Raw genomic sequence first — 25,162 nt, forward strand, 5'->3', positions numbered from 1 at the left:
CACGCGCACGTCTCCGCCTCAGAACAGCGCGTCGGTGTCCGGTGTCGTCTCGCTAGCAAGAATCCACGGTGCACTCAGGGGAGCGGGGAAGATACGCACGGTAGCCGGCAAGCAAAACCGACGACGCCAACGCCGCCGGCGCTGCCGACGCCACCGCGGCGACCATGTGATACCGAGGTCGGTTGGGCGACTGACGAGACACGCGTCAGGGACGCGCAATGCTAACGACAACACGCGCCCGTGGCAAAACCTTCGGAAAGGAAGGCGCCACGCAAGCAAGCAGCGGGAAGCAGAGGCAAAACATCAACAGTGCGAGGAGGCAACACTCGACGTAGACATCGCGTACGTCAGCAACCGGCACCAGCCGAGAAGAAGCCGACGGAAGCCGAAAGAGCGCTAAAAGCAAGAGCGGCGCTGCGAGCTAGTGTGTTATGTGGCGTCAACAGCGCGAATACAAAGGACGGAGGGAAATAGAGAGAGCTTTGACCTGACGTTTTGGCTATTCGAGGCCACTCTGTTAAAATTAGGGTTAAACTTCATTTAAACCACGGTTTATTACTGACACTACTGCTGCCCAACTGCAACTTTTAAACAATTAAAACCGTTTCTTTTACGGTTATTTACGATTCCAAGCTCCTTCTGTATAAACTACCGGTTAACTCCTGTTAAAAGAATGTTCTTATTTAGTGCACTTAAACGACGTTAAAATTGTTATGCAGTGTTCGCTGTTAAATTCACACAAAAAGTCGTTCATATTCCCTATCTAGTGCTTGCGCTAAAATTGAACTAGCATGAATAACAATTAATTGAATCGTTCGCCATTCGCGATCACTCGTGGAGATTATGGCGGTGATATTTGATTTCTCAGTACGAGTCCGTATGCTCGAACCTAGCCACGGGAGCTCCATTTTGACGGGGGTAAAGCCCACAGAAGGTCCCTGTACTGATAGCTTCTTGCAAGTGAAAAAACGTCTGAAGGGTAGAAATAACTCCCGGCTGCACAATGAGGCTCGATTCATTGTCATTACTCATACTGTTGCTTTGGTGCGGATTGAAGAATTTACTTTTCGTCAGTTTACCGATTCACCCGAGTCTCTCTATCGCCCATGGTAACGTGTCCCTTCCTTTGGTATTCACACCGGTTCTCTGCAGAAACGACGCCTTTCCTGCTCCTTTCTTTCGGTATTCACTCCAAAACTTAGCAGGACATCCACATTCCTTTCGTATTCACCACAATACTCGGCAGGACCTCAACCTTGCCTGTTTATTTCTTTGCTATTCACTCCAATCCTCTGCATGACACCCACCTCCGTTTGGTATTCACTCCCATGCTTTGCAGGACCTACCCCCCTTCCTTTGCAACTGAGTCCAATACTCTGCAGGACCCTCACCTTTCCTGTTTTTTTTTCTTTGGTATTCAATTCAAAACTGTGCATGACACCAACTTTAAGTTGGTATTCACTCCAATGCTCTCCAGGACCTCAACCTTCAATTGGTACTCACTCCGATACCCTGCAGCACCCCCACCTTCATTGGTATTCACTTCAAAACTGTGCAGGACACCCATCGTCATATTGTATATGCTCCGATACTCTTCAGACACTCATCTTCCTTTGCTATTAACTCCAATACTCTGCAGGACCCCCATTTTCCTTTGGTACTCACTCTGGTACCCTGCAGGACCTCCACCTTCCTTTTGTATTCACTCCGATACCCTGCAGGACCCTCATCTCAATTTGGTATCCACTTCAATACTCTGAGGGCCCCAACTTTCCTTTTGTATTCACTCCAATACTGTGCAGGGCCCCCACTTTCCGTTGGCATTCACTTTAATACTCTTAGGAGCCAACCTTCCTTTTGTATTAGCTCCAATACTCTGCAGAACCTCCACCTTCCGTTGGTAGTCACTTCAGTACTTTGAGGACACCCACCTTCCTTTGGCATTCACTCTGATACCCCGCAGGAGCCCCACCTTCCTTTCCTATTCACTCCGATACTCTGCAGGACCCCCACCTTCCATTGATATTCAGTTCAATACTCTGAGGACCTCGACCTTCTTTTCGTATTCGCACGAGTACTCTGCAAGGCCCCCTCTTTCCATTGGCATTCACTTCAGTACTCTGAGGACACCCATCTTCCTTTAGCATTAACCCCGATACTCTGTAGGACCCCCACCTTTTGTTGGTATTCACTCCAATACACTGCACGACCGACAGCTTTCCGGTTTTTGCGCTCTTTACGCTGACATGTTTCAGAACTGTACTTGATGCCTTATGCAACTTCCAGTTTAGTGGAAGGTCTTGACGGCACTTCATTGCCAGCTTAGTTCTTTGCGTCGAAGTTATTTGGTACATCAGTACCAGGTTACTGTGAGGCACTTTACTGATATCCTGCTCACATATGACGTAAAATAAACTTTCCACTCAATAAACTTTCAGCGCTGTGTCGTCCGTTTCCTTGTCTTTTGTGCTCGTCTTCGTTCGCGCTGTTTATTCAAGATACTCAATATACCACCACTTTTTCACAAAAGAGAACTAAGAAAGTTGACCAGTTTTTAGTACGGAGGTTATTTTCTGTTGTAGGAATTTGCATCGCCAAATGAATGTCGACGTAGTGATAAAGGATTATCCATAAGTAGGTATCCACAAAGAATTATGTTCGTTTATATGCTTGGAGAGCATGTTTATCGCGTCCATGCAATTACAGCATGAGTCTACGCGCGTTTCTTCAGATAACATCTCAAGTTTTGTACTCAACGGCAGCTTCGTCGTCGCCGCTTATCAAGAACCAGAGACTGCTCCAGGAGTGCTGCGCACCCTTGTGGTGGAACCATGAACAAGAACAACGCTAGTTGGGGATCACCTCTTGTGCAAACATCTGACGTCTCATACAACAGGGTCGTTAAAAGGCGACGCAGCCGAGGCAATGCAAGGTCTCGAGATTAGCCAGGCTCGCGGTCGTCGGCCCCAAAGATTGCATTCACGTGCGGAAGAATCCCAGGGTGTCGTAGAAAGCAGCGCACGTCATTGGCTACAAGCGCTTAGACCACAGGGCCAGGTGTTGAGTGGTGTAATCGGCCACTTATCACACCCTTGAAAGCCCGAATCTCAGCAGAGCTGTGAACGACAACTCGTTTTCACCCTCCACATATCTGGAACCTAAGGGGTGTCCTAAGTGCTTCACAGATTGCTCCCACGGGGACGGCGCCATTGTGAAGGCGTGAAGTTGGCTTCCCAGGAAAGGAAAGGCGCATTAATTGACTGACTTCCGGTGAACAGCTCGACCGCCAATTATGGGAAGGAAAGAAGAAAGATGTGAAAGAAAAAAGAAAGAGGGTCAATATCATGGTCCTCAAAACCATTACCAGGAATTCAGGACAGCGCCCAACCAGTGTCGTTAAGCCTAGCGATCTATAACGTTGTGTTCTGCAGTCACATGGTCATTTTTTTTATGACGCCACAGATAATGTCAACGCCCTATTTTTTTCAGTGTTCAAAGCCATGCGCCGCGCGGTGACAGTCAACGAAACTGGAAGCGCTTGCCCCGAAATTATGGTCATGAAGTACAGGGTCTGTTCTGAAAGTAGTAGGACTGATTTTTTCCTGGGCGAACGGGCGGACGAGAGGCGGTCTGCGCGTGCAGGATCGTTGAAGGGGGATATAAGGAATGATGGGGAAAATCGGCAGTCGACTCTCGGCTGTTGAAGAGAGCAGGTCGCTTGTACTGTGAACCCCTATCGAAGCGTCTGGTCACGCAGAATCATGGAACGTTTACTGGATCAGCGATACGCGATCAAATTTTGTGTAAATCTTGGTAAAACTGGCAAAGAGACTCACGACATGATTAAGGAAGCCTACGGTGACGCTTCCATGGGTAGATCAGGTGTTTTTTGAGTGGCAGAAGCTGTTCCGAGAAAGTAAGGAAAGAGTGCTAGACGACGACGCTCCGGATGCCCTTCGACCAGCAAGATTAACGAAAATGGGTAGCGAGTGAAACATTTACTGAACAGTGATCGTAGGATGAGTATCAGAATGATTGCTGATGACTTGAGCATTCCTCTAACCGAAGTTTTTGATATCGTGACAGAAAGCTTAACCATGAGGAAAGTGTGCGCGAAGTTGATGCCGGGAGTGTTGTCAGAGGAGCAAAAGGCCAACCGGAAAGCGACCTGCCAGGATCTTCTTCATCGTGTGAATGAGGATCCTGATTTTTTGCCCAGCATAAGGCGGCAATGCTGCCTCAGCCCTCCTACAGCCCCGACTTGTCCCCGCCAGTCTTTTTTCTATTCCCGAGAATAAAATCGACGCTCAAGCGGAAACATCACGGATCCGTAGATGCGGTTCAACAGGCTGTGACGAGGGAGCTAAACAGCATTCCGGTCCAGGCGCTCCTGGAGGCGCACGAAAACTGGAAAACTCATAGGCCGCAGCGTGTAGGTGCGGAAGGGCGCTACCTTGAAAAATTGTTATCGTTTGCACTATTCTCATGAATAAATTTTAAATAAAAAATGAGTCCTACTACTTTCAGAACAGACCCTGTATATTGGATGCACACCTGGACTTCTGTCCTATTCTTTTCCCTCGGTTCTTTCCTAACGAAGGGGTTGAGGTGTCCACACAGACTGAGTCCGTTACAGCGCTTTTCTATTCCTCATAACATGACACGAGCTAAGGACATCTGTCATGGCGTTCTGCTCCCAAGCATCATGTAGCGGTATCTCATGACAGGCACACTGCGGCCGATATTTACTGCAGGCGAAATGCAAGAACACGTGTGCTGCGGGATGTCAGTGCACGTTGAAGACGAACCCCAGGAAGTCAAAATTCATGCGAAGCTTTTCACCATGAAATTTCTTTCTCTTTCCTTCCCTCCTATCACTCGCTGCTCTATCATTTCCTTCACGGCGTGATTCAAGGGCCCACCGAAAGTGAGGCACTTGTCGCGCCTACCCTCTCCTCCCAAGACACTTGCGTTTGCGTAGCTCTACACGGCTCAACATCTAACACTCTGGCTTAACAGCTTTCGGCTAAATGCGTACTACACGGTTTATAGTTTTTACTGCGATAGCACTACCACCTGCACTTGGCGAAGATGAAGGCGTCGTCCGTGTGAAGCCTCTATGAGTGAAGCCTAAGCAGCGGTATGAAATAGCCACGCCAAAATCAAATTAAAAAACGGAGCGAAAAAGCCGGCTCCACCCAAACACCACCCACCACCTCCCCACCCAACCCCCCTCCACCCTACAGAAGCGCCACCTACGGCCGCACACCCTCACCCGTTATAAAAATTGTGGCATGCGCGAATCCGTCAATAGAGTAAAAGCATGAAATTAATCATCGAGAGGAAATCCAACTGCTGTCGCAGTGTTTTCAAATCAGGTTTCATGATCGCTCTGTCAGTTTTTTCTAGGTAAACATGCCCATTAATCATTAAAACGCACCTCTTTTTTCCTCCTTTCCTTTTTCCAATCTGATAATCAATCACCTTAAATGGTTTTTCGACGTCCAGCCATATCTTGCTACGCCAATACAGAGGTTTTCGCAATAAGAACCTCGAATAAGAAAAATAGAATAAAAAATAAACAAGTTTAAGTGAACGATTTCTCTTCTTTGCCGGAGCTTTAGATTTATCTTCTTTGGCTTCATTTATCAATGAATTCATTGTGGTGTAATTTTGTTTTCGTTTTTACTTTTTTCCTCCTTCCCTTCTTAGGCTCAGCCCCGCCGTGGTGGCTCAGTGGTTAGGGCGCTCGGCTGCTGGCCCGAAAGACGGGGGTTCGATACCGGCCGCGGCGGCCGAATTTCAATGAAGGCGAAATTCTAGAGGCCCGTGTACTGTGCGATGTCAGTGCGCGTTAAAGAATCCCAGGTGGTCGAATTTTCCGGACCCTTCACTACGGCGTCCCTCATAGCCTGAGTCACTTTGAGACGTTAAACCCCAAGAAACCAATCAAAACCTTCTTAGGTTAACTGGCCAGTGGGGTAAAGAGTTTTTCAATGAGGCCCACGTTACTGAAACGAGTTTGAGACCCCTACTATACAACAACTCAGCAAGAAGTCAGCTTCCAGTATCGCCTAGAACTCGCTCTCATTTCTATTCGAAAATGCTATGCCGTGACTAAGGCACGGTTATCGCCAATAGTGTCCCACGCTTATTTTTTTTTATATATCCAGATTCAGAACCCACTGCCTAGGGTCTAGACAATGTCATTGTTATTTTACACAAACACTCACAAAACGGCGACATCGTTCATATCTTCCTCCCTCAGCATATCATTTCTGCGGCGGTGTAGCGAGCGCAAGCAGAGCTCCACTTCAAAACCAGCTGCCCCTCTTTCTCAAAGAGCCTCCTCGTTCACGATGTAAGGAACAAAGACCGTCCCTGCCAGCCGAGGCCTTCTTCTCCCTGGCCTTGTAGTACACTCTCTTGCACTGATCTGACCTTCCGTTCCCTGCTCCCCGCATTCTTTAGCCAGCCGAAGCCTATTTTCTTAACTCGTTCTCCTTGCTGAACTACTTACTTCCTCATATTCGTTCTCCTATTTCACGCCACCTATATGTCTCCAAATGGTAGACTGGAGACGCATTCAAGTTTCTCTCGACTGGTAGGGTACTCGATCCCAACTATCAAGAGGCCACTAAGAAAGACGCGGGTTCGATCCCGGCCGCGGCGGCCGAATTTCGATGAAGGCGAAATTCTAGAGCCCCTGTGCTGTGTGATGTCAGTGCACGTTAAAGAGCCCAAGGTGATCGAAATTATTCCGGAGCCCTCCACTACGGCGTCTCTCGTAGCCTGAGTTGCTTTGGGACGTTAAACCCCAATAAACCTAAACCTAAGTCACTAAGAGGCTACAAAACACAAGTATTAAAATTTAGAAGAGAGTGAACAGAGTACTCGTTCCCAAAAACCAAGAGGCTACTTTCACACAAAACGGGACACTTAAAAGTCAGAAAAGGACGAACATTTTGTTTCTCTCTTAAAGGACAGGTGATGCCCCGATCGGCCATTTTCACAAGCACCGTATGACGACGTTAAATGGAATGTTTTACTTAACACAACCGAAAACCAGGAAAACGGGTCCGAGTTTTAAAACAGGTTTCGCGTTGCCTCCACTAATTCTATGCTATCGCATAAGCAAGCCCAAAGGAGAAACTGAATACCACAGAAAAAGTGGAATAAACCGACGACACTCGACGCCATCATCTACGTTAGGAATCTCAATCCGAATGGCTGGAGAAAAAACTTCAAATCCAAGTTTCTGAACAGTGAGAGCCTCTTATGCTGCAAAACGAACAAACTTCGGTGAACTCACAGAAGGCCGAGCTATTGTATTCTACTCAACACAAGGGCCTAACCCGTATTTCTCGGTATCCCTGAGCGTTGCCCCATTTAATATTTCCTACCGATAGCTCGATCGCTGGTATGCCTATAATGCAATATCAAGGGTAACGAAAGAGCGAAACCATCCTGATGTATGGACAAACCGCACTTGCCAATTACGGGTCGAAACACGCCATCAATCGAAGGCGCCGTCTTTACGCAAGCAATCGTTCCAAGAAGGAAAACTTCCTTACCTCCGTGTACTGCAGCGACGCGCAAGGAGTGTAAGCCGGCTCTTTCTTGATCTGGAATCTTTGCATTGCCATGCTTACTACTTTCGCCGGTTTACTAGACGGCTCCACGAGGTTGCGATCGTCTTTCCGCATATTGGCCAGAACGCGTCTCACCGGGACCTTGTCGCTTCAATACTGCTTCGGCACGACGGGCGACGCTCTCTTTTTCTCAGTCGGGCGGGGGCCGGAGAGTTGATTGCCGGGTAATTACAGTGGGGGGACTTCGCTAGGCAAGGCTTGGGCCGCTCTGTCTCCCCACGGCAATCCGCCTTATCAGCCGTCGCGGAACTGGCCGTTTAGTAGGCAGTGCACGGAATACCGCGTTCAGCTGTTTCCCCCTTCCCCGCGCACCCACACACACCTCGGAGAAGGAGCGTTGAGCGCGGGCCGGTTCTGAGGGAGGCATTTGACTTGCGAAGCACGTCCGAAACTGGCGCGCCCGCGGGACACCCCCCCTTGTTTCCGCGCGAAAGAAGGCTTTCTTTTTTGTCGTCACAGTCGAAGACTATGCATAATCTCAAAACGCGAGACCATGCCCTTATCGACGGTGCGCCGCAGTCTCTGGGTTTGATAGCGCCCGTCTGGGCCTGTGTGGCAAGAGATTAGCTGGGAGCCGGGTCTTCATCGCAGGCTTTATTCCTCTTCCCGGTAGCCCCGGGTCTTGGGACAATGTTGTAAAATTGCCGCGTGTGTAGTGGCAACGTCGTGTGTTAAACTGAAACGTTATGCTACAGTGTTAAAAAATTAACAGATAAAATTGATGATACATCCTTAACATTACTTCAACATTCGAACTAAACCTAATATTAGTACTGTGTTTCAATTGTTATAATTAATGTTCACAATAAAACTGCTAAAACAGAACCCCATTTTTCCAGCTGTAAATACAGTAATGAAGTTCTTCTTCAACTGCACCAAGGTTTCCCTGGGAGGGTTTTATAGTTTGTAACGCATTAACGTCCACAGTAAATCCTACATTATATATTCTACAACTAACAGACTTTTGTAGATAAGCCTTTGGAATGCGCCAACCTTGTATATTAGATACATAGCGCAAGCATGTCATTAGAAAGCTTTACTGACACCAGTTCACCGCTATCAGTTCTGGGGCATCCTTTATGGCTGGTTATATCAGAATGAGCTCATGGCGTCGTTTTGAAAATATGAAGAAGAGTGAGTTGCTTGCATTAGTCGCTCTGTATTCAGAGTTCCAGTGTCAACCTCTTTGACCCTTGTTCCTTGCAAAGTTGTGACTGAAGCTGTCTCGTACTGCAGGATTGCATAATGGTTTTAGATTGATGCTCATTACATGCTTAATTCAGGTTAGTAAATGATTACTCCAAAGTTTTTTAATTCATCATAGACGCTAGAAGAAAAAAAGATCGCTAAGAACAAACTATCCGTGTTTGTCCGATATAAAATTAAATATTGCTAATATATTGGCCAATATTGGTAATGTATTGGCCCAATACATACCCAATATTGGTAATGTATTGGCAAAGGCCGGTGCGACAAAGGACCAGAGTAAAACAATCCAATTCCAATGTTGGCCCGATTACCTATTCTGCTTGGGTAGCCTCTAGTAAAGTTTCACCTGGGCATTTTCCGTTTATTGTTCATGCAAGACACGTGACTTGAAAGGACGTGTCTGTCCTGTGCTGAGTAGAGTGCTAGACTAAGAATTCATTACAAGCATAACAACGATCTACGGCGCTAACCGCCAGGGCGCCCCGTCTCTTCTCACTGGCAGAATTATTCCATTGCCCAGCGCCGAGTACGGCGCCTATCAGGGCGCCTTCGCCGCCAGTCCCTCACCTCTATCCAACTCTTCTATAGCGCGCTCTACAAATAGACCCCAAAACCTGTTCTGCGCTCCTTCTGTATCGCACGGATGATCTCCCACGCACGTCGGAATATTTTGCACCGCTCTCGCCTCCCCAGGAGGCATTACACTCGCGAGGACCTTCCTCCGTAGCTGACGAAGACGCGAGACACACCTCGTCTCTCTCGCCGCGCTCACCTTGCGTCGCCACAGAGGCAACAGTACATCGTCTCGAGCGTGAGACAGTGCTTCTTATCGCTGGCGTATTGCAGTCCCTTGTTTTGACTGCGTGTGCCTTGTTTGTGTCTGAAGATACGTGCGCCGAGGGGCAGACGCTTTCTGATTACTGACGCTTCGCGATGAAGGCCTTGTACTCACCCCTCGGCCCGTTTCTCATTCACATCTAGAAAGGGCTTGGAAAGAGCACGTCTGCCCTGATTTGCGTAAACAAATATAAAAGCGCAATACACACAACAACAACGCGGTGCACAGCTTGGTCTGTTTTGGTATAACAGTTCTGAGAGCAATGACATTCCGTTTTTCTTTTAATTTCCCCCCATTCGTCATTGGCTGCACAGGCGCCACCTACGACACGCCCTGCTTTAGCTCTCTGTGATTGGCTCAAGACCAGGGCGTGGCTTCATCCAAAAGCAAAGGGCGGGAAATTTAATAATGCAGTCGAATTGGTAAGGGAGGTGAAGTAGCTTATTATACTGATTCTGAAGCTGCAAGGCCGGTCTACGCGTATCTGTTAACAACTATTTTCCACAGTTTGCATTACACTTCCCGACAAGGTGTCTTGGCTCCGCTGTCGATGCTGGACAGCTGGAATACGGTCTCACTGCCTGTGCATAGGCATTAAGCCCCTGGATTCAATTAATAGTTATAACACCGTATATTGGTAATATTCATTACATTTCCAAGATAACTACATATTTTCATCGTTACAGAATCACAGAAAAAAAAAACAGTTTTTTGGTTGCAACGAACTGTTTAGGCACGTATGGTTTACAAGAAGCGTTCAGAGATGGCGCCAGCTACGTGAGCGTTGGAGCGAAGCAACCGCACCGAGAGCAACGTGCCAAGAGGTCGTTCTGCGTCCGCACCGGCGGCGAACTACAAGGAAACCAGGGCTGAAGTTTAGTTGCGCGATGACAGCGCCGCGCTCCTCCCCTAGCGGCGGAATTCCGCGGCGTTGATCGGGCACTTTACGATCAGGCACGACGACGCCGCCGCTGCGCTTTCAGTGAGCTTGTTGGCGCTCTCGTTGCGCTTCTTTTCTCCGAATGCTGCTCTCGTCCGTTACACCCATCTTCTCGCAGGCGTGGCGTGCGCTGATTACGTGATGTTCATTTGTAGGCAGTTTCAGCGATGGCTGACGCGGCTCTGCGGCTCCCCACAGGCGGGGGAGCGTCTTGCTTGTCTAGTGGGCTTCTCTAACCCGGCTCATTTCCTTACAGGCCTTTGTATTACCAATATAAACTCAGCGCAGGTGAGCGGAATCGTATATTGCAGGTCAAGTATCGGTGCAGTAAGGTAGGACGCTACAGGAGTGATTACAAAAGGATATGACTGATCGATCACCAGCGACGACAGGAGAAAGCGTACCGGTACGCCTGGTAATATGTGTACTTACTCCGCACCGTGTAAACAGGCTGTATGTATACAACTGTGAAGGTAAAAGTGGAAGGCGCCATTCCACATATAATCTGCCCTGTGTCGTACACGGGTCATAGCAGTGTGGTTCCGCAAATTACATCCTATGCACTTTGTTGACCCTGCGTGGTTGCGTCATAGCGGTTCCTCATCGAAACGCAGCATAGCTGCGACGAGACAGTGGTTCGTGAGGTTAACGTTCCCAAGCTGCACATACAGTGTAGGTAACGCCGCATTGGAGGACTTCGGATCACCGGAGAATTTCAGAGCACTTCGTGCGGCATCAGCGGCTGCGTTGTTAAGTATATATTTTTTAGTTGATGTATAAGATATTTCATATGTATATCTGTGTCTGTGTAAAAAGTTTTGTCTATAGTGTTGGCCGATCTTCCGTTGTTTACAATCTTCTACAAAATACTCATATTTCCTGCTGTGTGCCATGTAAAGGGGGGTCCGGGGGTCTCTCAAGTGATCTGCGATCACTTTTTACCCGGACCTACCCACATCTATGATGTAAATAAAAGAAATTTGAAACTTGAAGCTACGCAAGCAGGGGAACAATAGGTACGGCAACACGTGACCGTACTGGACGTACCGTCCGCACGACTGGTCTGAAACTATCTGACTTAAATTACCCGGGATTCTTTAACGCGCACCCACGTCGCGAAATGCGGCGAGATTCGATCGCGCGACCTTGGGGTTATCAGCCTAGTGCCAAAGCTGAAGGGAATATAAATAAATAACCGAGAGATGGGATCACCACGCACGACGGGAACAAGCCGAGCACGCACGATATGAAGACGCGAGGAAAAACACCAAGCGCGTTCGTGCTGAGCTGTCGTTTGGAGAACGTAGCATTTTAATGAAGTTTTCACCTCGTATATTCCACGTCATCATCCACTCGCGACGCAAAAATAGGTTGACGAGAACAGAGCGCTTTTGAGTGCCTTGTGTAACATCGTACATACGAGGTGACCTTTCTCTATGCTAGCGTCGCGCAAATTGCTGCATAGGTTAACAAGCTTTTTAAGACCACAAGGGAACATCCTCTCTCGGTCCATTTGACGCACGACGACGTCCGAGCGAGCGAGAGAAAGACGCGGTCGCATGTTCGAAACCGGTTTCCTCCACGTGCAGATTCGTACGTCGACTTAGGGCAGCTAGTCGGCCTCCCCTCCAACAGCCTGCCCGATTGAAAGTGAGGATTCGCTCACTAAAGGCGCTGCCCTGTAAACGCGTTGTAGGGACCCCGGAACAGGGGGGATAAGGGGGCTCCCCCCCCCCTCCCAAATATTTATCCAGACGAGGGATGCCACCCCCTAGTCTCAAACTTGATCCCTCCTCAAGTTGATCCCTCCTGTGTGCAGATTTTATAAAGCTGCCCATTTTAATCCAAATTTAGTATGCATTGACAGATGCACCTTTGAGCAGTTCAAAACAAGGAAAATGTTGAAAGGAAATATATAATTTCTATTTAAAAGTTTAAATAAACAAACAACAAAACAAACCCGAAGTCGAAGTCAACACTCAACAATTCTGGACGAAAGAATATTTGAATGAGAGACATTTTATGAACGCCATTTTTGCCATGTAATTTAGGATTTCACTATAACAATCAATATATCCGCAGATCACAAGATGGCAGTCCTGCATTTTTTTTTATTAACGTTTTTGCTATTGTCAAAAGCGTTCCCTGTTGGTTTTCTATGGGAGTTTTAACTGTTCGATGCGATCGACGGCAACTCTTTGAAAGAAGATTTTGCTACATATCAGAAGACTGGACCATTAGCTTTATTATTTCCGTAAGAATATCTTACAATTTTCCAATTTTAAAAATTTTTGTCCGAAATTGTTGGACTTGTGTACAGAGCTTAGCAGCGCACACATTTCTCCATAAGGGAAGGGGAAGGAGGGGGGGGGGGGGGGCAAAGCTTATGGTACCACCTTTTCAAGTCTTCTGGTTAGCAAGGAACAATAAGGAAAAATTTTCGACCCCCTTCCCCATGTTCATGAAGGGATCAGTGCACGTCAAAGAACCCCAGGTGGTCGAAATTTCCGGAGGCCTTCACTAAGGCGTCCCTCATAGACTGAGTCGCTTTGGGACGTCAAACCCTCCTAAACCATAAACCAGATAAGAAAGAACTACGTATACCTACTCAGGACGACTCCCTACAGCTCTGCACCATTGAATTTTTCGCGCAGGGTGGAGTCATCTTGTAAACCATGACGCAAGTTAGTTGAAACACCCTGCATATTCGCTTTTTTTTGTCTTGTTTCTCAATATCGGGCTCCTGCTACAAAACACGAAGAATCTGCTCCAAAGTGAATTTTCGCCTGCTACAAAGCTTTCTCCGAAATCCTCTCGACTATTACCACTACCGGAAAAGCGGATACGGACCATGGGTGGACAAATACTCTAACATCAACGCCAGTTAAACACAAGGCGATAGAGCGCGCATCTCGGGTAGCATATTTCTTTTACGAAACCGTCGACGCACGAGCGCGAGCAAAAAAAAAAAGATTAGCGCAAGAGATCTGCCACAGAAGCGGCAGATGACAACAGCAGGCGTTGCGCTTAACGAACAAGACAATAACAAGGTTGCCAGGCGTGTTCGCAAACCGCGGCGCCGCGATAGCTTCGCGGTGAGATTTCGCCGCTCCGCTGGCGTCGCTGATGCTCTTCTTTTCGCTCCCGCCTGTACACCTACTCATGCTCGAACTTGCCTTATTCCTACCTTCTATGTGTTTTTTTTTTTCATCGATCGTCCCCTAGGAGCTATAACTACTGGTTGATCCCTCAGTTTTCTCGTGTGCTGTAAATGACTGGGTTACCCGCAAGTCAAAACGTGTCTGCGGGCACCGAGGTCGCAGCCAGGGGGCGGTTTCGGTGTCAGAACACCCCCCCCCTCCCCGAAATTTTCTGAGCGCCGCGTCCCCCTAACCCCTCCTCTCGGCCTTTTTTTTTTTTTTCACCAATTCTATTTACACACAGCGTCGATATAATTAGAGGTAAAGACTGAAATAAGAAGAGTCCGGTGTTTTGTTGACAAAAATGATTCCTCTTCTAGAAACCAGATGGCGCCACTAGTTCTTTCTTTACTAACGCTATATGATATCTTCTGAAAAATATTTCTGGCTACGCCACTGGCAGGCAGTGTGCAAATATACTGTCTCTAGAATGAAGCAGGCGGTCTCGATGCCATGGGCACCCCCACATTCTTGCTGACTGCGGCAGGACGCATTGTAATACCACTGTTAATACCTAACAGCCATTGCGAGGACCACTTACAGGGTAAGTATTCCGTAGTACGGAAAACATGTCTTCAGTGTAGAGATTAACCACTAACATGCCTAAGCTACTAATTTCTGAAGGGCGCAGTAACGGTAACGCCATGTTCTCAGACCACATGATTCGGCATAGTACCATTATGGCTGATATTAGACACCTTTAGCAAACAGTTTTACCGTTACCGGAGTACCGGCAGCCAGCGCGACGTTGTGCGCATGCGCGCATCAACCTGACGTCGCTAGATGGCGCCAGGTACCTGGAAGCTGTGCTCAAGCCTGCCGCATCAGGACCAATCAGCGGATGCGCACTGGCGGTGGGCAGGTTCCTGGTACTCCGGTAAGGGTGACGGTAACTCGGTACACGGTCTGCTAAAGGTGCTTGTTACTACAAAACGGACAACTTAGACGCGTTATCACAATGTCATTGTTATGATCCATGTGTTCAGAAGGAAGAAAACGTTCTGCTTAGACAGATTTTAACTCAACCGAAGCCATCAGCCGTAACTTTAAATCCCTCTCCGTTTAGCTAACTAGTAAAAAAGTAAATTGTTCTCCCCGCACTGCAGCAAACACCCATGAGCGTATTATAACAGCGTCGCACTGTTTCCTATCTACGTGTTTCAGCTCTGACCTCAAACGACAGTTAACGTTAAAAAAGCATCTTTATCGTTATCATCTGGAGCAACGATTGAGCACCTGTTGGAAGCAAAGACGATCGCGAAATATGCAGTCGCCAGTTTCTAGACGCCAGGACATTATCCGATAAACGGATTTGACCCTTTTATGTTTATCACCTAGTTTCCGTGACGGCAAACTGTTTGTACCTCTCATTTGTCACGTTCAGGATAACGTCATCAAGCAATTGGTTTCAATAAAAATCAATAGTCGCCGATTACAAACGGGGCGCTTCTAAAGGGTGTATCATTTGTTTCCTTTAAAATCAAGGAAGCGTTCAGTAAAGGACTTAAGAAAAAAATAGTGCTCATGTTTGATTAAGTGGCATTGTGTGAAGCAACCAAGGGACCCCTTAGCGAAGTGCGAACTGTTCATCGTAACTTCTGATCTCACAAGAGTTTTAGAGGAATTACAAAATATGCGCCGAACTCACCCCTACAGTCGTAGTCGATTAATGTAGACTCGTTTCCTGTACAATGTAACGATTCTATTCCAACTTTCGTGCTTTTTTTCCCTTCTGTCCTATCGATGTTTGATGTCGCTTTTGCTACACCTCCACTATTCCCGATTTCTGCCAGTGCAAGCTGTGGGCGATGTGAATGAATGAATGAGTTTTTACAAGACGAGGCTCTCATGAAAGCCAAGTCCAAGGAATGGGAAAAAAAGAAAAGGGGGGGGGGGGGGGGGATGGAGACGAATGAAATAAAACCGAAAGGAAAAGGGTCTTTAAATTACCCCCCCCCCCCCCCCCCCAGACATCCGGAAAGCGACGGCGAGATTTGAAAGAGGAGACCTTCCATACGTGTGTACCAACAGTTAGCGAGAACCGAGCAAAGCTTGCTGCATTCCACGTGCTCATAAAAGGCGTATCAGCTTCCCTGCCAATGCAGACCTTACCACATTTCAGCTGCTAGAGTATTTTAAACCTAATAATAAAGATGTTTACTCTGTCTCTCTCTGCCTGAGTGTTCACTCAGGAATGCGTACCTACAGTCGTGTGCAAAATCAGAGGTAACAATATATGAACATTCAATTATTGATTACTACTTAATTATATGTGACCAGCATAATTTTTTTCTCTTTACCGTCTAGTTATGCCCTTGGCGTGTAATATCTAGAAATCATTCTAAACTAGCCAGAAAACTGGAACTTTTGCGCGGATTGTTTGTTCCCGGTTATATTGCACACGACTGTACTTGATCCAGTTTCGAGCTAACTTTGCATAGCTGTGACGAAGAATTCGTATTTATAGCTTGTTCAATTTCACTAAAAACGTGCAAGGGGATGGTAAAAGCTCTCTAACACTCCAAGGATCTCGGGTACCTACAAGCGTCTAAAAAAAGTGCATTTTTTTTTTATCCTGGGGACCGTAGTAGGTGCATGATATGGCGGAAAAGCCGCTCTAATAGTACCACTGACAAATTTATCTCTCCGTTCTGGCACCTTTTCATCTACTGGTTCGCATGTACCTACAACTATTTGCGGCTTGCTTTCACCGCTGTGCATACAGGGACTGTGGACGGGCGGACGAACAAATATCGCCAGAAGCAAGATTCGATGGAACCGCTAGCGTACCAGCAACTCTGGACAAAAGCATTTTCGAACGGGAAAGAGTTTACGGAAGTATTTTTTTTTTTTCATTTATTGTAAGATTTCACTAAAACAATCAATATATCCGCAAACCTTCCATCGGCATGCTTTCATTTTTTTGCTATAACGTTTTTGACATCGTCGAAAGCGTTCCCCATTGGTTTTATATGGCAGTCTTAACTGCTCGACGCGAGCGATGGAAAAACTTTAAAAGAAATATTTTGCTGCACATTGCAAGATTGAGCAACTACATTCAATATTTCCTTAACAATACCTTACATTTTTCAAACATTCTAAACTTTTTTCCGAGAATTTTAGACATGGGTCCCCAGGGACACTACACGGACAAGCATCGCTCTCTGGAAACTCGGCAACGAACAGCTTTGCCCGATAAGCGTTTAAAAGCAAAGTAAGCGCGACATTTAAGACCCGCGAGGACAGCACCTGTGGCGTACGACCGTTGGTCGCTGTCGGTTCTGCACAGGGTTCCAGCCGGAACTCTTGTCCGCCGCCTCCGTTCTCTGTGATGCCTCTCAACGATGTCGGTGGCATGGTATCTCGGTGGCTACCTGTACTCCTCCGGTTGAAGCTGAGAGTGAGTCGCTTGCCGAAGAACTTCATTCGCAAAGATGGCCCGCGGGCATATCAGTGAGGTCCAGGAACTAGAAGTCTCTCCGGGCGGTCGCCGCGGTGTGTCGACGTCTTGGGGAGGGTGCGCGCTCTCGGTCTTCGCTCCTCGGCTGTCGGACTAACTCTGCGTGCTTTCTCGCTCACACTACGTGCCTAAAGACGCTTCTTTGTGCCGGCGGGGTTTGTAAAGGCGAGGAGGAAAGCTGCGTTCAAGAGACGATGACCGCGGCCGGGCGACGGGCGATATACGGTTACTGGCTCACTCGTGTCGGCAGCCCGGGCAAGAAGAACCAGAGCCTCGGCTAAGGCTCCTCCGAGGCTATATACCACCAGCATAGCGCGGGCCACGCGGGTAGGGTTTGGATTTCAAAGTTATCTCCCTGTGAAGGCCGCGCGCGCCCCACAGGAGTCAGTCAGACAGACGCCCCCGCCTCAGCGTCTGTAAGCTGAGACGCGCTGGGGGAGAGATGTCGGAAGACATGAGGGAGATGGTGCTAGCGAGGGTGTGTTGAAGGAGGGGGGGGGGGGGGGGGCATAGCTTCCCCCGCCGCAGACCGACAGATTGATGATACGAGTTTGTTGGCCTTCTCTGTACAGTGTTGCCACACCTAAGGATCTCTGTGGCTGTATCTACAGAGAGATATCTATTAACTTAAACAAAAGAACAAAATTTCTTCAGAAGTGGAGGATGGAGGGTTCGCATCTCTCTTCGGTGGGGAACTTCGGCTACTCCATTTCATAGAGGCAGACGGCCCGGACGTAGAGAGGGAGAGGAGTGTTGGTAAGAAGGAAGGACAGCTGATCTTAATGGAGGACGTGTCACAGACGTTCCAGTAGATACGCTTCTCAGAGAAGAAAAAGAAAATGAATCTCGGCAATGTACACACTGCGGTGTACATGTACCCGAGTAGACACATAGAAGAGTGTCATATACAGACTCGCGAGAATGTATGCATGTATGTACACACACACGACGCATTCTCGTAAACGGGTGAATGGATGAAACATAGTTGTGCGAAAGGAAACGCTCCGTGTGTCACATGTCAACGCAGTCCGCTGGTGTTCTTCAAACAGGCGCCTAATCAGAACCATGAGGCTTAAGAAATGATCACGTATGGAAGCCAGTAGCTTCCGCCGATGTGTGTGGCGTCAAAGGAGTCTTGTATCGGAGGCATCTAGTGCTGATAGCTTGGGAGATAGGGCCAGGTCATCTGAAGTGCTGCATGTTCATCGCGATGCTTCTCCAGAAGTTCCGCAGCCGATCTTCCATTTCTGTACGCTCCACAAAAAATTCCACTAGTCGATTCTTCCCATATCTCTTCGTTCCGCATATCTTAACGCCTTTCCATGTATTTGCTTTCGCAATGTCGTTGCTTCTCGAGTGCGCGTTCGATGCGTCAGTGCGTTTACGCAATAGTCAACGGAAACATTGAAACAATGGGGCCACTTCACGGCCGCCGTGATATGCGGACAGGTTGTTCAACTGAGGGTCGACATTCCATCAAGTGGAATTGCATGAATGATGCTCAGTACGGTTGCAAATGAACCTGCGTTCCGCATAACTCGTTTAGTATACAGTGATTTAACGGGCAGTGTTAACACGCAGTGCATCGCGTGGCAGGGCATGCACTGCAGATAACCAATGATGCCTTAGGATAAAGGATTAAGGTAATATATAGGGCGCGGTAGAGATCTTAGGTGGGCCAATGAGATGAGCAAATTCGGCGGAAGGAGGTGGTCTTAAATGGCATAGTACTAGGCTAGGTGAAGGCTACTGGAGAGGGCTTTATCCCGCAATAGCCGTAACTTGGCTGCCGATCATGATGACGTTATCAAGAGATTATCTGCTAAGTACCCTCCAGTGTACTTTTGGCAAGTTTATAATGGCAGTGTGAAAGCCGAGGAAGAGGTGAATTCTGGGTGGTCTTCCAGAACTACAGGGTGTATAACGATGAATAGGGCACACAGTCAGGAGGAGCTGAGAACCAGATGGAGTGCTGAAGTTTTGGAATTTGTGAGAGTAGAGAGGTCGCGGTGGTCACACGACATGGGGGTAATCGGAGAACACTGTGGGAATTCTTTGTCTCGCAACAGAGTTCAAGCGGATGATTGATGGCGATGGTGACGTCAGAGGAATGGCATCTATCAAGGAGCTTCGGTGAGCAGCGTCTCTAGCGGGCTGACACCCTTGGCCAATTTGCGGGAATGCTTCATAGCTGTCTGGAAGCTCACCAGAGTACAACCATGCGGCGTTCAGCTGCGTAGGCTTGAATCAGGAAGTGGAGGTTGCGTTAGTGCAGTGGAATATTGGGATACTGATTTTTTCACTGAACCTGGGGGGTTCCAGAAATTACTTACAGTAAAGAAGCATTGCGTTAAGAGACATCAGCCTAACCAATACAGGACAGCGTCATGTAGATGGAGCATACACCGGCCGCCATTGAGCATGAGATGAAGGACGTCCTTGTTCCAAAGCCGGTACCAAACAGCCCCAGGTGAAAGGCGATAGCGCACGGAATTAACTACGCGAATTTTTGATACGTATTTTATCTCTGCACGATATATGTGCGAAAAGAGTGTAATCAGCAACCCTAAGGATACTGAATATTAAAAATTGTTCATATGCTTTACGGCACCATTCTACGAATGAAACTGATTCTTTCTTCATTTATGCTTTTCTGATTGACGTAAGAGAAACCATGGCTGAGGCTAATAGCAGCGTCAAGAGCAATAACACACGGCCTCTGTTTGCCCTCTATATCTGGTGCATATATCGCGCATATATCGCGCATACTACTGGTTTTTTCCTCACGTTTTCACATCGGTACGCGCAGCGTTGTATGCGAATTTCATCAACGGAGAGCAGGTATTAGAATAGAATAAACTACACATGATGCACTGAGCGTAAAGGAATGTGCACGTAAAAATAATTAACATAAGTGAAAGCCAACGAACAATTCATCATCCGCGTGATCACAAGCGTACTTAAGCTCACATATCTACATATAACTGTAAAAGAGTCCGCCTACAATACAAAGAAAATCAGATCTAGTGCGGGGTGCTTATTGAGTGTCTCCGGTAAAGCATAACCAAGGAAGAAAAAAGAAATACAAAAGAAACGTTGCTACTAAAAAACCCAAGTATGGAACGACTGGGCTAGGCAGAAAAGGAAGCAATTTGATAGAGATTTTTATCCCATCCATAAGTGACATTTCTTTTAAGCCCAGAAAGCAAAATTATTTTTTAATTTTACGAACAGAATGAAATTGTTCGGCACTACGGCCTAATTTATGCTCGGGACTAGGTACCTGTAAATACTTTAAGAAATCTGCAGGTTTTAAAGACAGGAATGGAGATTGTGTAGCTCAGACTTTGCGTCTGAAGCAGTGTTTTCATAAAACGTGGCGTTTTCTGTATTGATTCTTCCAAAACTAGCTATCTGTAAAAAAAAAAAAAATGGGCATGATTCTCCATAGTAAATAATAGTAGCACTAACCAGTATGAGGGTGTGTATGCGGGTGTCGATTTTTCTTTTGCTGAATGCGATAACATTTCTACTTGCGAAATGGAGGGTCGCTCAAGGTCACCATAGCCATTGACATACATTCCCCTGTACTGAATATAAACCTTCAGAAGCGCTCCTTTAGAGCTCATTTAGTTGAAGGCTAGCTATAGCGGATATGTTATCTGGACATCTGAAAGCGCTAATGCGAAATCAAATGAGCTGAGGCGATCTCATTCTTTTATCCAGGCTCTTCAGTAATTTATATTTTGTTAGGATGATTATATGAGGTCAGATTATTGGTACATCCGCTTTGAGTAAACGAATCGCTAAACAGTTCGGGCTCAGATAGAGATGAGTAAGTTTGAAGTCTTTCTTACGGTCAGTTTTGATTTCAAACCTGTACTTTCTATAGTACGCCTCCGTGGTGGCTCAGTGGTTATGTTGTTCGGCTGCTGACCCGAAAGTCGCGGGTTCGATACCGGCCGCCGCGGTCGAATTTCGATGAGGACGAAATTCTAGTGATCCGTGTAATGTGCGATGTCAGAATCCCACTTGGTCGAAATTTCCGGAGCCCTTCACTACGGCGTCTCTCATAGCCTGAGTCGCTTTGGGACGTTAAACCTCATAAACCAAACCAACCAACTTACTGTAGTGAGCTCCAACCAAAACAACTTCTTTAAAAAAAACGAAGTGCCGTTCGCGCAGTGTCGCACTAACTTAACATTAACTATATATGAAAGGGGGTTCGACGAGTCATATGAAAATTAATCATTTGCACGAGCCGTTAATATGATCAGTGAGCCATATGTGACAAATGAAAATGGGGCACGACCATTCATAACATAGCCGATGGTTATCTCGTGGCTATGACGCCCTTTCGAGCGAACTCCGTAATCTCTGCTAAACAAGCTCTTATCTGTAAAGCCTGACGCTGAAAAACTTCAAAACACGTTGCTCGCACGTTTAATATCTCGAACTATCTTGGCGGCATGGACAGGCGAAATATAAAGCGAGAGGACAAAGCTCTCCGTATACCACGCCCAAAGGAGACCCCGTTCCGCTGAAAAATCTGTTCATGTCTCGGCGGCTACCGATGTGATAGCCCGGGAAGGGGGGGGGGGGGGGGGGGGACAGATTACGGCGATACGTCCAGTCACACGTCAACAACTAACTATGTCTCCTCCGGGTGGGGCCTAGGGTAGATGCTCTTTGACCCCATCATTTTCAGTATTTCGTCGTAAAAAGGAGGCTGAAGATAACGACCAACTATTGTTCCCGGTAAAAATTGATTGTCTGGGCCTTTGTGGCTATGTCGACGTTTGTTCGGCTGCAGAATGCGCGTTTATCCCTGAGAAAATTGGATTTAAAAATTTCCCCACCTGTCGATTCAAACTCGTGCCACCGCTTTGAAGTGAATGGCGGTGTTGTATAGCCTCCGTGATCCGAGTTTAAATTGGTATCTACGCACGCAATTTAGTTGCGAACTCAGCCGGGGATGGTGACACCTGTATTTTGGTTTCTCTTCTTGTGTAGCTTATAACAGCTCTCTTATCGGTCAGAGCGCTCTTTGCGTAATCACAGCCATGTACCCTTTATCGATAAAGGCAAATTTCAATTCGTCAAATGCGTCTATTCAAACGGGCGCTGAGGAAAAATTAATGTTGGAGTGTATCTATCTATTGCCATGTTCTAATAACAGATAGGCTACTGGGACCGAAAACCATGCTTATCTTATAAGGCATCCAAAATAGGCCTGGAAATTAACCACAGGCAATGACGCCACACAGTTCCGACAGTAAAACTGCCATGTCATGAACACCCCGTGCGCATCTCTGAGGCTACACGTAGGCCTGCAATTCTCTGAGGCTACACGTACCACATCGCTAGGCAGCAATCACGGACTGCATATTTCTATCGCCGTCATCGCAGCCTTCACAAGGTCAGATCGGGTTGAGAAAGTAATGGTGGGAATGGAAGCGTTACATTTTCGTTGCTAAATTTTTTCAGCAAATGAGTTTTTACCTACTGCGCCTAATGGAACAACAAACACTCCATTGCCGCAGCCTGCACGGCGTCCACGGTAAAATGTTCGTTCCTCCACTGTTCGCGAGATGGCGCTACAAGCACCATTGCTAGATCAAAGAGGGCGCTCCTATTAATCCATCCATCCATCCATCCTGCGAAAGCTCCTTCTTTTGCTTTTTTGTCGCCGTAAACGATATGAAGTTAACGATTAATTCTGACAGAATAAGGTCAGTACCCCACTCAGTCATGGCACAAAACAACACTAACTGTCCTATGCCGCCTCTGTGTGAAATTTGAGCCCTAACGGGTGCACGGTTAAGCCCTGAAAATAAAAAAAATTTGAATTTCGTTTTTATTTTTTCTGTCGGCACAGTACTCATTATATGCGTTCAAATCGCTTCAAGAGCAAGCTAGGTAGGAGGGGTTGGTCGGGGGTGGGGCACACGTTTAGAGCAGATAGCTTAAGTGCATGCTAAATACAATTACCTATGTCGCCTATTTGCTTTTGAATAGCCCCGCGGGAGATCAGTGGTTATGACGCTTTGCTGCTCAACCTAAGGGTGCGGGATAAAATTCCTGCCACAGCGGCGTTTCGAAGCGGATGGAACCAAAACAAAAAAAGAGCCCGTGTTGTAAAAAATGATGAGTGTAACATTAAGAGATCGGAAGCAGGCTGAGGGAACAAACGCGGGTTAATGACATCCTAGTTGAAATCAAGAGGAAGAAGTGGGCTTGGGCAGGGCAGCATGTAAGGCGAAGGCAAGATAACCGCTGGTCCTTAAGGGTAATGGAGTGGATTCCAAGAGAAGGCAAGCGTAGCAGGGGGCGGCAGAAAGTTAGGTGGGCGGGTGAGATTAAGAAGTTTGCGGGGGGGGGGCTGCAACTGACGAAGGACAGGGTTAATTGGAGAAACATGGGAGAGGCCTTTGCCCTTCAGTCAGCGTAATCAGGCTGATGATGATGATGATGATGTGTTGTACGATGCAAGTGCATATCAAAGTGAAATCGAAGCGGCTTTATTGAACGATTCGAAGGACTGAACCTTGTAAGTGAAACATGCCACGTTTTGTTATACTAGCATTTAAAACGATGACGTAATCGCCAATTCAAGACGAGGCAATGTTCAGTAGCTTCTCCTCGTAACGACAATGAAGGGCGGAGGAGCGTGTCAGCTGAGGACATCATCATCATCATCAGCTGAGTGATTAACTGCACCACTGCGCCAGAGGTGACAAGAGGACACCCCGCAATTACTGTATGTAACACGTTTTAATACACTTCCGCCAAAAAGAAGAGTGGTCGAACGGGAATCGAACCGCTGCCCTTCTAGACGCAAGCTAGATGTGTTACCTCTACATCACTGAGGAAGTTCGTTCAGTGTGAGCTAAAATGAAGTGAAAGAGTACTTACGCGGGAGAGATCTGAAACGCAATTGCATTGTACTCATCTTCATCGCCATCAGCCTGACTACGACCACTGCAGGGCAAAGGCCTCTCCCATGTCTTTCCAATTAACCCTGTCCTTTTCCAGCTGCGACCACTGTATCCCCGTAAACTTCTGAATCTCTTCCGGCCACCTAACTTTTATGTCGCCCCCTGCCACGCTTCCCTTCTCTTGGAATCCACTCCGTTACCCTTAACGAGCAGCGGTTACCTTGCCTTCGCATTACGTGCCCTGCCCAAGCCCCTTTCTTCCTCTTTATTTCGACCGGGGTGTCATTAACCCGCGTTTCTTCCCTCACCCACTCCGCCCGCTTGCGGTCTCCTAACGTTACACCTATCATTTTTCTTTCCATAGCTCGCGGCGTTGTCCGTAACTTCCTTAACTACTAGTGTTAGGTTAAGCTCCGTCCAAGTTTTCGGAAGCTCCAGGTCACTTTGGGAACACCAGGAGGATCGGAAAACGCGTGCTTTATTATACAAGTGTATGTTTTTACGTTTTTTTTTTTCCCGCCGATAGATTCTCGTTCCAAAATTCACGTCCTAACTTCACGTTTTGAGTGCTGAAACTCTCTGACCCGGTCGATGACACGCCTAAGAGGGCAGGCGCAGCAACTGCAAGCATTAGCCCGCAATCAGCGCCAAAGGTGCACGACCTCTCGATGCTTCCGGTAGATATGCGAGTTCATAAAATCACATTCGGATCGCAGCTTCTAGCAGGTGTTCAAATAATCACGCAGTTGTGGAAGCATCTTTTGGGGTTAGGCTGTGAACCGTATATTCAAAACGGGCGATATAAAACTAGCATCACTGCGAAAAAATATTCTGACAGCGCAGTTATCTTTCGCAAAAAATTGCTTTGTCTCTGTTCAGCAGAGAACTCTGTGAAAAAAGGGTCATTTTTTTCGCCTCTGTCACC

The 25,162-nt window shown here is 47.2% G+C and overlaps 1 protein-coding gene across 3 annotated transcripts in view; it reads right to left on the reverse strand.

Annotated features, from left to right (window-relative positions):
- Positions 1-25,162, reverse strand: part of LOC149330277 (uncharacterized) — a 132,531-nt gene that overhangs the window by 32,979 nt on the left and 74,390 nt on the right. The window contains exon 1 of one of the 3 annotated variants that reach the window (XM_089560880.1): positions 17,089-17,572. The exons of 1 other annotated variant lie outside the window; for it this stretch is intronic. In XM_089560880.1, coding sequence (XP_089417006.1) covers positions 17,089-17,265 — 177 coding nt within the window. In that variant the 5' untranslated portion in view covers positions 17,266-17,572. Of the gene's footprint in view, positions 1-7,574; positions 7,911-17,088; positions 17,573-25,162 lie in introns of those variants that run through there. One more of the 3 variants, XM_089560881.1, reaches the window with a different exon arrangement.

This window comes from Amblyomma mixtum, chromosome 9 (assembly GCF_055824585.1).
Source record: "Amblyomma mixtum isolate Tamu chromosome 9, ASM5582458v1, whole genome shotgun sequence".
In the NCBI taxonomy this organism is placed as follows: Eukaryota; Metazoa; Arthropoda; class Arachnida; order Ixodida; family Ixodidae; genus Amblyomma; species Amblyomma mixtum.